This window comes from Drosophila novamexicana, unplaced genomic scaffold (assembly GCF_003285875.2).
Source record: "Drosophila novamexicana strain 15010-1031.04,08,12 unplaced genomic scaffold, DnovRS2.1 tig00000796-arrow-arrow-pilon, whole genome shotgun sequence".
Lineage (NCBI taxonomy): Eukaryota > Metazoa > Arthropoda > Insecta > Diptera > Drosophilidae > Drosophila > Drosophila novamexicana.
Genome location: NW_020824824.1, coordinates 1 through 16,347, shown reverse-complemented (window position 1 = coordinate 16,347; position 16,347 = coordinate 1). Strand labels below are relative to the sequence as shown.

Genomic DNA, 16,347 nt, shown 5'->3' with positions numbered 1-16,347 from the left:
AGACAAATTATGTAAACAAAATTTTTGATGAATAGAACCGAGTTTGCTGGGTTTCAGCGAAATACTTTGATTTAGTATTATTGTACTGTAATTAAGACTAAACTCTTGATTTGTCTCTCTTGATTTGTCTGTCAACCTGGGATTTTGCTTTCTGTGTGGTATTATTATAGTTCTGTTGTTTTGATGTCTGACTATAATTTTGAGTTTTTCCATACTCACGATGGTCATTGTTAACCCGATTTTTATTAGAAGTAGCCGGATTGTTTTGATAACTCGGATATCGTACAATATTAAATCGTATACATCTTCTCTTTGTGCTACTTGTAAATAATTAAATATACACACTTACGAAAACTTCCAGTGAATGGTATTTGCGTTTTAAACTCCGAGATGAGCGCTGCCCTCAATTCAGTCGAGGTGTTGGTAGCGGATAGCAGCGTGACCCTCAGTGCGTTTCCTCCTATTTGTATCTCTATGGATATAATTGTATGATGAAATCGATGCGCCTTTTGAATGCGCTTACAACTTTTGTGGCTCCATTGAATGTTAGCACTTGCCTTATCTGGCCCAGTGCTTATGACAGATGTTGCTCGCTTGATTGGAGTATTGGCTCTGTTGGTTGGGCCATTTTTTCCCTTCACTTTTGTTGTTATTGTTTTCTTGGTGATTTGTTATGGCGTTATTTCGCGCACGTTACGAGTTAGTGCGACTTTCAGAGATCAAAGGATTCGCAAGTCTAAGGGCACACACACTGTTGTGTAGTGAACAAGATTCACTACCTAGTAGCTCTGATTGTCCAAAGGATCAATACTTACTTGAGCACTAGATAATTGCAATGTCGGGTTTTTGATTGACTTAGTTTAATCTGTGAATGTCCTTTTGCGGATACGAATTCAAAAGATTTTGCTTTTCGCGCTCGACCGTTTTCGTTGGCTACGATTTGCGTTTAAGGCCTGTCCTTTAATGGTCTTAAAAATATAACTTTATTTAAAAATGCGGTGGTTGGTCTCACACCACTATTGTTATCGTCACCAATAATTGAATTTTTAGGCTACTTAGGTTTCTTGTTTTCGGTTGGTGAATATCATGTTATAACTTGCAGGTGGTGCGCTTTGTTGCCAAGGCTTATGTATAAGGCGTTGAATATGAGCCGTAGACATATCAATACGCTATATGTTAATATATAAGTGTATGTCCAAGTATAGTGTATGTTGTGAGTGTGGTGCATTTGTCACTAAGTGTATATGCGCACTTGAAATAGGATCGGCCTAAGCTCTAAGTGGCGACCGTGAGAATGTCGCACGCAAATATGCAGCGTTTGCAATTCGGCTGCCGCCCAGCTTTGGGTTTCAATGGACCGGTGTAGGGGGTAAGCATAACATGCATAATTTGTAAGTGATTAGTCAAGTCGACCCGAAGGCAGTATGCGCCCCAATGTTGTAAGTGGCCGCCAGCTTATTCGAGTGACGAAAGTTACCAAATTTGAGTAAGTTTCTAAATTTTCTGTATCCATAAATTTTGTCATAAATGAAACTAAAATACTATTGGTTATTAATATTTTTGAACGAATTATGTAAATCTTATAGATATAATAAATTGTAATTTACAGAGAATGTCATCATTGTAATAACTATGATATGCTTTTGTATTCGAAAATATGTATGTTGTCATGTATAAAAAAAAAAATTGTTGAATAAAAAAATTCTTTTGAACGAATTAAATATATTTATATAGATATAGATTTATATAGATATAATATATTGTTAATTGTATGACATCATTATGATATCTATACTATATTCTTTATTCAAAATAAAAATTTGTCATAAGTGAATAAGACCACCCATTCTTTGCTAGCGTCGAACAGAAATAGAAGTAGATTTCTACGAAAAGTCGACCAAAACTGTATAGAAATTTGAATCCACGGACAGTAACTTAAAGGCTGTGTTTTGTGTATCAACCAAATAGTACTAAAGGGACACTGCAGGGTTTCCGATGGGTGCTAGCCGACGGTTTGAGTACCCCCAATGGGTAACCGCCACATACATTAATTCGATTTTGTATACCACCACAGTTATTAAATCTTAATCGGTTACGTCCTACCGGGCACACCTACGTCCTCGTTACATGTTACGGTATTTATTCTTCAACTTATTGATATAAATATGCTGATATTAGTTTAAACTTCGGCATTTATTGTTTAGTTTTCCAGTGCCTTAAATCAGTCATATCTTATGGCCGTTACGCAATGCCGGCTTCATTTATTCTTAAGATAGCAGTGGCAAATACCGATGGCGATCGATATTATGGAATGTATCGCTTTAACTTGCCTTGCACCGTCATTGCATTAGTTGAAAGACCGCCCCAATCCTATCTTTTCCCGAATTTTTGGTCAAGTTCGCCTGGCAGACCTATGCGAATGAGTATGGTCTTAGTGCGGTGGTGACACAGATGACAGAATGGCTGGAGCAAGCCGTTTGATTCTGTAGTTTGAGATAAACTTTCCCCACCACGGGGATGAAGCGCCTGGCAAAAATGTGGTCGATTAGAAAATTTAGAGTCATTAGAGTCCTTGGGGCTTAAGGTCCAGAATACTGCCCCTTATTGGCCTCAAGAGAATCCAAAAGATTCTATCAAACGGTAAAAGCCATGATAGCGCAATTCAGAGATGGGACCAGCTTTTGCCCGAAATATCGCTGGCAGACTCGACTGATTTCAGCCAAGCGTTTCTTATGCGATTACAGTGTCCTTCCACTCTTTTATTCGAAAAGGTCTCCCCGGAGTCTGCAACTTGTTGTCTCAACCCCAGGGGAAAGGCGAGTTGTCCACAGCAATCTTCAAGTGTCCAAGGCCCATGCCGGAATGAATATTTGTCCAATAACTATTGAGAAGTTGGACAATAAGCGCTGGAATGATAGCCAATAATGCGCCAATAAAAAACGAAGAGTTTATCAAAAAATTTCGGGGAATTTTCTACCCGGCGTAGATAATATTAAAATGGTATTAAAATACTAGAAAAGCTGGTAATTGAATATAATTTTTCAATGCTACTAAACGAACTGTACAGTTTTGAAGAAAATCTATTCAATAAAATACAATGTAAATAAAGGAAGATAAAAAATATTTGTGTATAAAAATAACAGTATATTTGAAAAAATTCCATGTTAAGAAAATCTTATAATTTTATTACATATTTAGGACAAGGGTCCTATTTTTCGAGTCAAACACGGTGCGCAAATAAACATATTATGTCGCATAAAGATTAATTACCAGTACGTCTTTAAAAAGATTTAGATCCCTTTAGATTGATTTAATGAAGTGCAAGCTTGTACTGTTTTGTTAAAATAGATAAATATCGGTTTTCTGCCTAGGTTTTATTAATGTACCACAAATTAAACAATGGTTAATAGTTTTTTATAAAAAACACAACTGATTATTTTGAGTGGTGCTTACGAACTAATTTGACAATTGTTTCATTTAATATTAATTAGCCTCGTATTGCTACTAGCGTCATCTTGCGGTAGGTTTGTCGCCGCTGCCGCTGTTATGGCCTTTGCCGCTGACTTGGCGTGCGTGTCGATAATTGGTTATGTATGCTGGGTGCTTTACTTTCTATTCATATTCGCTGTTCTTAACTCATATAACAGCTGTTTTAAACAAAATATATAATAAAATTAAAATGTCATTGTTTCAACTTTCACAATCAGCTGGAACACTTTTTCCTTAGAACAATAGCTATTTTAATTTTAGTTCCATTTAAATAAATTTTGTACTAAACACGTATTTTTTATTTTTATAATGATAAACAGGAAACAGGCAAATACCCGGCACTACTGTAGTAGAATATGAAAGGGATAATAGCCCCATAGAATGCAAGAAATCGGATATGTCCTTGGCAGAGGAGACACCCACATTTTCAAATTTAGTATTTAAGGTAAGTAATGGTGTTTAAATTAATATCCATTTAACAGACTTATGGAGGCATTTAAATTATTTATGGCATCCGATAGCGTAAGTTTCGATGTAGCCATATATAATGATAATCATATATAATGAATATATACATATACATATATAAATTAACACAATTGACGATTTTTTTATTAAATAACACAAATGTTTATTTGTAGTGCTGCTTAAGAAATAACTAGACAAATTTGGCTTAAAATTTAATTAGCTCGAACTGCCGCTGCTGTTAGCGTTTTGTCGCCGTCGGTTTGTCGCCGCTGCTACTGCTGTCGCCGTTGCCGCTTTATTGGTTGGTGTCGGGTGTCCAGGTTGAATCCCATGGTGGAGCTGTCCCACGGTGGCTCTCAGTCGCGATCGTTGGGCTGGGTGCATGAGTAGTTCCTCTTAGTATTTGTAATAACTGTTCTTAACTCCTCCCCTTTAATACGCGAACGTCCTCGGACGCGATGTAATAGCGTGTTTGGGTAGTGTTGGAGTAGCATCCCCCGTTGATTTGTTGCGAGATGCTTCTTTGCCTAATCAGGCGAACGACTACTGCCTCTATTAAGATGAGCAGTGTGCCTGAAAGCGTACCGTTGGTGTTGCTGCTCCTAAGGGTTTCCAGCTCTTTTGCGTTGTTAATTTTGATCTCGTTCAACATTTGTAACGACAGAACTTCGTTTTGTTTTTTGTTTGTCGTTGTTTTTTTGTTTTTTTTTTTTTCGCCATTAAGTTGCTTCTGCGAACATCATTGTTTGCGTCACGTACTAGTCTTCTCCAATTCTTACTGTAGGGTTTTCGAATTGGATGAGGAATGTTCCCTTTAAGTCCATTGTCTCCTTATCGAGACAGAATCGTACCGGTTAAAAGTCCTTCGTGGTCGGGCACATGTTGGCTAATAGCTATTGTACAATCTGCCACCTGGCTTCTCAGCAGAAGTGTAATGCATATGTCGTTGCTTAATTTTACCAAGTTGTTTTTACTCCAAATAACCTTATCGTTATGGGCTTCACAATTTTTTCTAATTCCGAAAATATGTTTGCATTTAATAATTTTATCAAATTATAATTTATTTATTCTGTTTTCTTTTTAACTGGCTATAATAATATGGCCGTTCAAATTTCTTTAGTTAACAATGGGGTGCTTATAATATAGAGTATGCTTTAACTATTTTGATATTGGAAAATTCTAATAATTCTTCTGCGTTAATGAATAGTATATTTTCGTTTTCTAGGAGGCTTGTTAATTTTTCGATTTCTATTTCAGACTAAATTACAGAATTTATTGTGTTTGTTTTAGCCCAATCGATAGCGTAAATTAAATTATTTAATTCTTCTTTGAAAATATGAAGCTTATATTTTAGAATAGTAGCCTTCTTCTTTAAACTTTTTGTTTTCTGTTTCGGATTATATTATATACTTTATATTATTTGCTACTTCGCTTAATTCATTAATTATTTTGCTTAAGACTCTATTTATAACTAATTGATTATTATTTTTTTCCAATTTTTCGTTCATTTTAGTGATAGGAATTTCATGGTCATTGTGGTCCGGTGTACCGGCTAGCCATTTCCATGCTGTGCCCAGAGCCTCTATTGCTCTAACTTTTCGTTGGGTTGGTTTTGAGCCGTCGTAGGTCAGTTTCGGTACGGGAAAAATGGCTGTCTTCTTTCTATTTCGTTTAATCTGTTCGGAAGGTTACCAAACGCCATTTCGTATTCCTCTACGTCAAATACGTGGATAATTCTCTGTCATTTTGTAAGGCTGCAGCGCCTGTTTTTATCGTAATAAGCTGCGAGCTGTGTGAGTAGTCTATGATTGTTGCCAAACCGAAACAGGTCGGCAAGAATAGCCTGTGAAATATTATCTTTTGATATTATTTTTGTGGGTATTTCTACCATTTTGTGTTTTGATTGTAGTTTTTTCTATTTTCTGATACTTTTTCTTTTCTGTACTTTGGTGTGAATTTTGAGCTTAATCTTTTGTCTATCTTGACATATACTATGTCTCCTGTCTCATACTGTTTTGTATGTTTCCAAAAAATATCTATTGGTTTTACGTTTGCTGTTTTTGTATCTTCTAATTCTTGAGGTTCGCTAGTATGCTGAGTTCCGAAAAAATTTACACATCCGTCATCCTTCTTTACACATCTCATTATTTCGGTCAGAGTTAATGGAATCTTTCAACTTGCCCATTGCTTACTGAGGTGTATGGCGGTGTCGTGTAGACGGTTTCTTTCAATTGGTTCTCCAAAAGGAATTTGATAAATGCGGAATTTAATGACTTCTCGTTGTCCATAACAACTATTTTCGTCATACCAAAGGCGATCATGACCTCACGAAGTGGGTGCTTGGTGTCTTTAGCTGCTTTTGATTTCATAATTTTTATTTGAGCGTATTTAGAAAATTTGTCTATGGCGGTAAAGACAATGTTTCTTTCGGTAGTGTACAAATCTATATGAATAATTTGAACGGGATTAGAGGAATGGGTGGTCGGTTGCAGCTCGCCTCTAGGCGGGTGCCTATCCTACTTGTTTTCCTTACAAGTTTTGAAGCTTTTTGCCATCGTTTCTACCTTACGTTTCATGCTGGGAAAAAATAATTTACTCAAGATTTATTTTATTTTCTATTGCATTCCCGGAGCCCTGGTGTGCTCTTTTATTATTATTTCTGTTTGTTCGTCCTCAAAGGTGACGTTTATTGGAACTTCCATAATGGGTATAAGGTTATGTGACGAGCTATTGTCGCTATGTACCGTTGCATTTGCGCTATTTACTTGGGGTCTTGGGGGATTACTGGACAAAGCGTCCGAAATTACGTTTGAAGTTCCTGGTTTGTTTCGTAGTTCATGATTGTACTCCTCAAGGTAGCTTTTCCACCTTTTGAGTTTCCCATTGTGGTTCTTGTTGCTAAGAGCGAAAGTTAAAGGTTGATGGTCGGGGAATATTATTACTTTTGAAGTTCCGTACAAATACGGATTTCCTTCTCATTCGTGGCGTAATTTTCTTCCGCTTGGAAAGTGTACGCGATATGTAGGTGATAGGCTTACCGTCTTGTTCTAAGACTGCTCCGATAGCGTAGTTTGATGCATCGGTTGTTAAATGAATACCGATCCGAAATTGTTACCGCGTTAAATTTCCTATAGTCGATGAATATACGATGCTTCTTTTCTCCTGACGCATCGCTTGTTTTTAGGGACCACCCATACGGTGACCGTGAAGGTCTTATAATATAACAACTGATGTCATTTTTTTTCTACTTCTCCTCTTAGAGAAGCAGGGTAGGCGTAATGCTTGCTATACACCGGAGAGTCCGATGTCGTTCTTATCTCGCCTAACACTTTCGTGGTGTAGGTCAGTTTTTCGTCTGGGTCTGCGAACAAGACTGAGTGTGTGGTTGACATGTTTTCAGTTCTTACTTTAATATTATTGACCGCTTGAGTTGCTAGTTGTTTTTTTTTTTTTTAATTTTATAGTTACCATTTATTATTAATATGTCGTTTTTAACGTTAATAATATCCCATGGAAGGTTTTAAGTGTGGGTAACATACTATTGATTGGCTATCTTTTTGAGAGAACAAACTTATGTAGCTATTCTGTGTTATTTTTGTTTGTTCGTTTAGGATTCTGAATTAAGTAGGGTTGGATATAATTTTGGTTTGAACCGGTATCGATGAGGAAATTAAGGGTCGTTCCGTTGCGTTTAGTCTAAAAAATGGAGATCTGAGGCCTCAACCATGGTCGGGTTATATTCGATTGTGCCTTCGCATGCGGTCTGATCAGATAAAACGGTAGCTCCTTCTTACTCTGCGCTTTCGAAATAGGCTTGTTCATCAACGTCTGTGGAATATAAAGCACACGGTTCGGTCTTTTCTTCCGCTGGCTCCAAAGCTTCAGTAGCTATATGGAACTGTCGTGAGAATTTCGGAGGAGGTCCGATGGTTGCGGTAGGGGGCGTTTACGCACGAAATCGTTTGCCGGGGGCCTGTTCATATAATTAATATTTCCGGTCCGCATGGAACCATCTCCGGCTTGGGAGCCATTGGGCGCGAAGGCGCTGGGAAGGGTTGTCTAGACAAAGAACCTAGGCCCAAAGAACTGTTGAGGTGTAGCGTATTGCATATGTCGGCTGAGGGAATTGTTTGGCTGTATGATTTATTGTTGGTTGTGTAGTCTGGTAGTTCGCGACTGGTCTTGGGATGTATGTAATACAGTGTCGGATCAAATCTTCTCCACTGTCCGGAGCTATTATTTTGTATAATTTTGGTGGTTGGTATTTGGGATTAGGGTGAGCTGAAAAATGTCTAGGTGGTAGAGGTGGCGGTTATTGTCTAATTTTGGGTATAAAAGAATTTCTCTGTTCTTAGTTCTCTACTAAGCTGCACAAATGCAGGGCGTGGCTCAAATCTCTTGGCTCCTTGATAGCCAGGAGTCGAGGTAAATCCCCATTTAGACCTCGCAGGAACGTGGCTTTGCCTCGGTAACTATTCGTCAAAGCCCTTAATATTTCTGGTTTGTCTTCTTGAACACTTATCCGATTAAGAATCAAAGACAACTGGTGGTATACCGTTTGGTAAAATTCGGTAACGGAGAGGACGACCCTGTATCAGTGAGAAAATCTGATACTCGACAGTTTTTAAATCTCGCCTATCGGTGTAATGTTTTGTAAGACACTTGGAAATGGCTTGCCAATTCATTGCGGTATTGTACGACAGCACAGTATCCGCTTCTCCTATTACTTTATAGCGTATGGCTAGAGTAATTAAATAATATTTATAGATATGCTCTTGGCCCTTATAAATGGCTATTATTCTTTCGACGTTTTTCTTCCATGACCCGGATGCGGATTTATCTCCTGAGAATTCCTTTTTTAAACGCGTTATATCGGGAAGCTTTTCTGAATCTTCACCCTGAGTCCGACTCGTGAGCGGGATATCGGCCTTAATTTAAGACAAATCATCAGCTTTAGCCCTGGACTGGCGTACGGGTTACTATATGAACCGAGTTTCATATTAGCTACCACGTCGGAAAGATCCTCTTCCTGCATTTTTTATGAATCCGACAACTTGAGACTCTTGCTTTTTATTATTTTTGATTTTTTTTTTTTTTTTTTTCGTTTTTTGTTTTTGTTTTTTAAGAACCAGTGGCTGGTTCTCTCCTTCTATTATGGAGGGTCCCTTGAGAGTCGCAGAATTGGCGTATTTTATACTGCAAGTGCAGTGTTTAGTTTATTTATCGTTTTACGTTTTGTCATTGGGCACTTGATTCTTGAGCATGCTAAAATATAAACATTATAAAAGGGTTTTGTAAATAGCTTTTCAGATTACTTAATCTAAATGTAATAATAGGGTGTATCGATTTTGAAATATTCCAAAATATGAATTTTTCTTTTAAGTTTGTTTTTAATCTTATAAAAATATTTTTGTTTGTTTTCTTGATTTAATTTTTTTTGGCACTTAAACGCTAATCTTACACGTTAATTAACATTCGGCGAATCTCCACCGCTGGTTTTGGATTATTTCCTTTTAATCCCGCAGGGTAACGGCAAAGCGGTGTAGCAACGGCGGGCGACAGGGGATCCTGCGAGACACTAGTACGTGTACCCTACGAACTGGTACTACAGGGGGTTTGGCGATTACGACCGGAAAATGTTAGAGGATAACGCAGTAAGGATTGTCTCTATGGCTTGCACTCGCGCTGTGGCTCCCTTTTGAGGCACTTTTCGGAGTACTTGAACTTTCGCGCTTTGAGGCACTTTTATTTCGCGACGCGTTAGCCTTTATTGGTGGTCCCAGCTCGGCGCCAATTAAAACAATTGATGATTGTTTTTATAAAAAAAAAAACACAACTGTTTATTTGTAGTGCTGCTTAAGAACTAATTAGACAAAATTTGGCTTATATTTATTAGGCTCGAACTGCCGCTGCTGTTGGCATTTATCGCTACTGCTGTCGCCGTTGCTGCTGTTGGGTGTCGTGTACAGGGCCCTTCCACCATAAAATACAATTCCCTGCATACAATATCTGCCTACATACATCGATCGACAATATCGATAGTTATTAAATCCAATTAGTATTTCAAGGAATGTAAGCAAAATACTAAATAGCGCTGAAATCGTTACTAAATACTACATATTAACTTGTGGCGCGAACAACTTACAAAATTCGTTTGTTGATTGCAATAGTCTGTGCAGTTTTTATGCTTTTAGGTTTAAACTCACAAACAAACAGAAATGTTAAAAGCTTTTGCAGGGCCGTAGCTGAGAGCTATTTTAAGCATTTTAAGGTGTGAGTGAAAGGGTACCGATTTCGGTTTCAATTTTATGAGCATAGTACCATTTTGTTCTGTGTTCCTCATATTTATACAGCTTTTATACTATACGTGTCCGTGGCACGTTTAAAATAAATTCTCATATGTAAAAAAACAACTCAACTGTTTTCCGCCAATTCGGTGAAATCGCTGAAACAGATATTCATTAAGTTCTTATGTAGAGCTTTGAAAAGATTGTTTGATGCAAATCGGACAAAACTTTAAACTAAGCCCAAAAAATCAATGCATCGATGAAGGTTTCTGGTAATTTCACCCGCAAGGTGGAACATTTTTTTTATAAAAATTTGTTTCTTCTTCATCTGATCGGAACTTATTTTCACACTTTTTTTAAATTCGTTTCCAAGGATCTTTATAAAAATCATTTGAGACGTGTTTCAGGCTTTTCGCAGAATCCGAGCTTCCTCGGTGCAAAATACGATTTAAAGATTTTTTTAAAACTTATTTTCAAAGCTCTACATAAGAATTTTATGAAGACGTATTTCAGCGATTTATAAAATTCCACCTGCAACAGTGGTAAATTGATGCAAAACGATTGTAGACCTCGTTAATGGTGTATATCGTCCGCAACTTTGTTGCCTTCAATGTCCGAAAACGCTACTTATGCGTGATTGGTTAGTGACACTCTGTGTTTTGGATAATCGTCGGCCGACTTGAAATCTTCAAAAAGATTGAGATTATTTCCTTGACCTCGAGTCCCCTGACGCTTTTTCTAGAATTTAAAAAAGGCATTTTAGTAAACCAATAAGATAGTTACTGTCAATCCAAATATTAAGGGCCGTTTTACTTCGCAAACCGCACGTTTTATATACTCAGTCTTTATAAGTAGGGTAAACTTAATATTTCTTAGTGGTCTGTTATTTGAAGGGTGTTGCATAACTCATTAGTCAGAATTCTTAATTAAAAAATGTAAATGGTTTTTAATAAAATCTTGATTTGGGTTACATTCATTAAGTTATTGGAGTCTAATATTGCTGGGTTATTATTTATTTTTAATCTTTGTGATTGTAACAGATAATATTACAGTTTCGTGTTCCTAAATCAATATCCTATTTAATTTAAGCAATGTTTGGTGTTTGTTTGTATTTACTTGGCTAATTCTATTAGAATATTTAGTTTATATAACTGTTCTTGTATTTTTGTGTTAATGTTTACTTATTTATTTTCAAATTCAATGAACTTCTGTTGTCATTTTTGTTCTTTCATAGTCATCAAAGTCCGAAGATTCTTTAAAACGCTGCCTAATAGATTGATGCTTCTGGCGTGCAATGGTGATATTTTATTTTGCTAAAAGTCTGTCTAATTTACGAATGAGGAAAATTATTTTTTAAATTTTGCTGTTTCGAGTCGAGTGCTCTTAGCATTGAAAATCTTTCCAAATTGTCGTGTCTCTATCTATAACCAGGATGTCAACGTTCGAGTAGTCAGTCAGTTAAGCCAATGTCATTGTGACAAGAAGTAGCATAGTTCAGATCTTGAGGCGTCACTGTGTTCGTCAGAGTGGTAGCAAGGAGTTGTGTAAAAAAATTAAACTGATCATATTCTGCGAAGTCATCGTCATTGTACTGGCCATTTCCATCTTTTAACTTTTGTCTCTATTTCCTTAAACCTTTCGCACTCTCAGCATAATAATAGTTTATGATTTGGTTCGTAGGTAACGTATGCATTTTGTCTACCTCGTATGGCAAAAGTGTCCGATTTCCTTGATGGAGCTTCGACATCTCTTGTTCCGTTAAAAATGTATAATAGGTTTGAAATTTAAAGCTTGTCGAATGACGCTAGTAACATGTCATCTGGACCCTTAATTTGTTTCTCATGATACGCAAATGTTTGTATATGCATACATACCCATTATATAATGTTTCAAACTACCATCGTATTTTCATACTTTTTTAAGTGGTGTATACCACTTTTTTTCATGTCCCATATTTTCCCTCAAAGTCGGGAAAAGATTTTAAAATCTCTAAGATTTCACTGCACGGAATCGTGTTTCGAATTTCCGTCCTTGTATTTTCCTTCTTCTTGGGATTCGAATTTTGTATTTCTGCCTCAAGACTGGTTTTCTAAGCGGCAAGCGTATTCTTTAATGCGATTTATCTATTGTGTGCAATTGGTCTTGAGACTATGTCATACTTAATTCTTTTTGTCCAATTTCTATTAATTCGCAGTGATCCTATTGGTCTACTTTAATGCTCTTTTTTAATTCCTATAAGCTAAATATATTGTTGCGGTTTTTGTTCTTATGCTGGCTTCGGAAGAGACTATTATTGCAGATTAGTTGTTTGTTGTTGTAAACATTTTTTAGTTACCGCCGTCGGTGGTGACGTTATGTTGTTGCCGTGAGGCGCCAATTAAGAAGTTAAGGAGCTTGTAGGTTCCCAATGGGTTATTTTCGAAAATGTAACTAACTTTAAAGAACATAATTTCTTATAATGTAAGGTAGCACTTCTCTCTAAAAGCCCTGACATTTTGCGTCGTGCATGGTGTCGTATATCGGAAAAAAATAAACAGATCATGCAACTTATGCGTGGTTGCTGAGTGACCTGCTCTGTTGATGGGTAATCCTTTTAACTTACCTATACATATAAAAAAAAAATAACAAATTATGCCACAAAAGTATTTTTCCTTTTATTTAATTTCGTCTAATTTTAATTTTATTTACTTTCAGAAATACAAAACGGAAATATCTGAGACAGTAGTAGGAACGGCAGAAACACTCAAAAATGTTATATTAAAACGAACAAAATCACAATCTTTGCTTGAGTTTAATGAAACCCACGCAGGCGAAGAATATCTGTACCTCTTAACCTTGTTTCCAGTGAAAATAATTCAAAGTTAACATACAACGCCAAATAAAATTCAAGTAATCAAGCCATCAAGCGCACACAATTTATAAATGAGCTCATGAAATCATTAAAAACTATTATCGTTATATATGCTCACACTAATTTGTATTCTTAGAAACTAATACCAAATTGCAAAAAAAAGGGGTTCAAAGTTGTAATATTATGGTGTGAAAAGTTTTATTTTAAGCACGGACAGAATTACTTAATTCTTTTTATACATATAGTAAAAATGTAAGCAATTAAAGAGATATTTATACTTATACATGATTCAGTATTTTTAACATTTAATGACTTTTCTAAGTGCTTGACATTATAAAACAACATTTATATCAGTAACCCAATGATCTTTTTTTAGATTGAGTATGGGATACCCTAAATAGGCTTTCGAATACTAAATCTTTTCACATTTTTTAAAATTCATTATTCACAGAATTTTTCATTGTAGCCTATAAGTCGTCAATAAAAATTTACAAAAAGGCTTTCTTTTTAAGAGGATATTTCGCAATATAAAGTCAATTTTTTAAATAAGATTTCACGCGAAGAATAATGTCTATTTTTTAAACAGTTCAATTCTATATTATAAGGAGGTCGGGGTATCCCTTGGTCAAATTTTGATAAGTGTTAAAGGCTTAGCCTATAATATCGTTGCAGGACTTATTCAGCTGTTGGAAAAAATTATACTCATTGTACGACTTACACCTTACCTCTTTTAAATAGAATGAATTTAAACCCTTACTTAAACAAAAAAAAATTCGTTTTGCGGCTTGTAAATCAACTTTGTGCCGCATGATTTCAATTAAATTGGCAGTAGGTTGTAAAATCACAAATAACCGATCTGTTATGCTAACCAAAATAAAATTAATAAATGTTGATCTTTCGAATAACGTTGAAATAAAATCCAGCCTATTGATAATCTGAGTATTTGTACCGTTTATATCGATTTAAAATCTTGAAAGTCGTAGGACAGCATTTTATAAGTAATAATTGTATAGTACATATAATATATAATGAAAAATATTTGGCGATCTATTTATATGTTTTCATCCATAACGATTTTTAAAAAGCTTTTTGTTTATTCAGCACAATTCTATAGCTAGAAAACATTTGTAAAATCTCTTGCCTGTAAATGAAAATCATGTGATAATAATAATAATAATCTCCACAATTTTTAAAATAGTAAAACTATGCAATTTAAGCAATATTCATAATACCATGCAAGAATTTCAAGCAAACAATTGAACAAATACTTATTTCTTATAGAATATTCTTAATGCTTAAAAGTAAATGCAGTTTTTCGATCTTAATAGCTATGTAATATTAAAACAATATTTAAACTAAGAAAAAAGTTAATCATTTATTTTTTCGAATTTATAACCACAAAATCTTCTAACAATAAACTTATAACTTTAATGAAATTTGTTTTTATTGAAAAATCCCAAACTATTGTGCTATTTTTAATATATTTACTATCACCATAAAAAATAGGTTGAATATACTGAATATACTATACCTAGGAACCTGTTACTTAAGCTTAAAGTACCACAAGCCTAGATCCATTTCTATAAAAGAAATTTTTTGCACAATATAAAATTTTAAAAATTTTCACTCGAATAATTTGTATTTCCAGTCGACGCCTGTCAATTTATAGTTAAATGGAGTTATACCGATAAAGCAGGACATATAAAATTAAAATTGTCATATTTAGATAACTGAACTGTTCAACTAAAACAAACACATATTAGTACGTTTTTAGCCTTATTCCACTGTCCACATTTCTTACACATTTTGATAAATGTGTAAAATGCGGCGTTCTCCCATAAGCAAACACATTTTACACGTTTTCAAAATTTCTAAATTCGCCCCGAAAAGTTCGTGTTTTTTGCGATGATTTATCGATATTTGTATCGAAGTTTTGAAAAAAATCATTACTAAAAACAGTTGATATCAGCGAAATGCCATTCAGCCTCGTTTGATCATCGCTTGATGGAACTCAAAACAGTCGAGAATAACATCTTCATTACGGGAACTGTTGATACGCTCGAACGGTAAGCTACCAAGGTTTCTGTTACGCAAATACTCTGAAATCCAGTTCAAGAGATTGACTAGGAAGTAGAGAAGGCATAATTTCTGAAGCTCTACTGAAATCAGTATAGATGACATCAGTCTGCATTTTTTTTTAACCCATCAATTACTAGCGATGTAAACCCAAGAAGGTTAGTGGTTATTGATCTACGTTGTTAAAATAATATAACTTTATATAACCTCATGGAAATATCTCTAGAGTTTATAAAATCGACCTTACTATCTGTCTTATGGAGAGGGATAATGTATTCTTTCCAAATGGTCGAAAAAAATTATAGTGCTTATGGACAATTCAAAAAATTTTAAGATTGGTTAACATATGGCTGAAACAGAGTACCTGAGCAAACAAGCGGGAACGCCATCAGTGCTCGGTGAGTAAACAGGCTTGATTGTATTAAGGTCGCTGAGAACGAACTTTCTGTAATAATAGGATTTTATGCCTGGATCAGTATTCGAGCTCTTATTGCAAACAACCGAAGATGCCAAAATAGATCTCTTACGTTTTAGAGTTGCCTACAATAAAAATGGGGATTAGGATTATGTGCAAAACTGAAGGCGACAACGGCAAAAGTAATCTTTATAGCATATGGAATTTCGCATAGAAAAGGTGTCATCTTAAACTTTCATAACACCTGGACTTCACATTTCGTCATTTCATCCAGGAACACAGACATCAATAGCACGTAAAGGGTATATAAAATAGTTTAATGTCAAACATCAATGTGTGGGACCAATCGACTTGCAGACTAAGATCAATATTAGCCCTAATAAGATGAAATTAGCCCTACGAAATCAACGGACACGATCAACTAAGATTATTTAGCTTATGAAAATTAGCCTTACGAAAACAACGGACACAATCAACTAATTTCGATTCCTTGATCATTGAGAATATCCAAGGTTGCATGAAAATGGTTTTTAGAAAGTGTAAGCGGGTCAATCCTGTGCACAACACTGTCAAACGAATCCACGAAGATCGAAGAAAATCAATAGATCTATTTTTTTAACCTACCATTGGGACATATCACGTAGACCATCTAATTCATTTGACATAGAGGTCAACAGAAAGTTTAAGCTCATTGGCGATGTCCAATAAAAACCTTGAAGATTAAAGTCGCAAGAAGACTAAGAGGTTTCCTACCAGAAAGT

General features: G+C 35.5%; 1 protein-coding gene across 1 annotated transcript in view; it reads left to right on the top strand.

The window, feature by feature from the left end:
• LOC115763962 overlaps positions 1–12,965 on the top strand; it is a gene marked incomplete at its 3' end in the record, with an annotated part of 84,698 nt that extends 71,733 nt beyond the window's left edge. Inside the window, exons 8-9 of the mRNA XM_030706760.1 lie at positions 3,810–3,934; positions 12,939–12,965. Of these exons, the coding sequence (XP_030562620.1) occupies positions 3,810–3,934; positions 12,939–12,965 (152 nt within the window). The remainder of the gene's footprint in view (positions 1–3,809; positions 3,935–12,938) is intronic.
• Between the last annotated feature and the right edge of the window lie 3,382 nt (positions 12,966–16,347).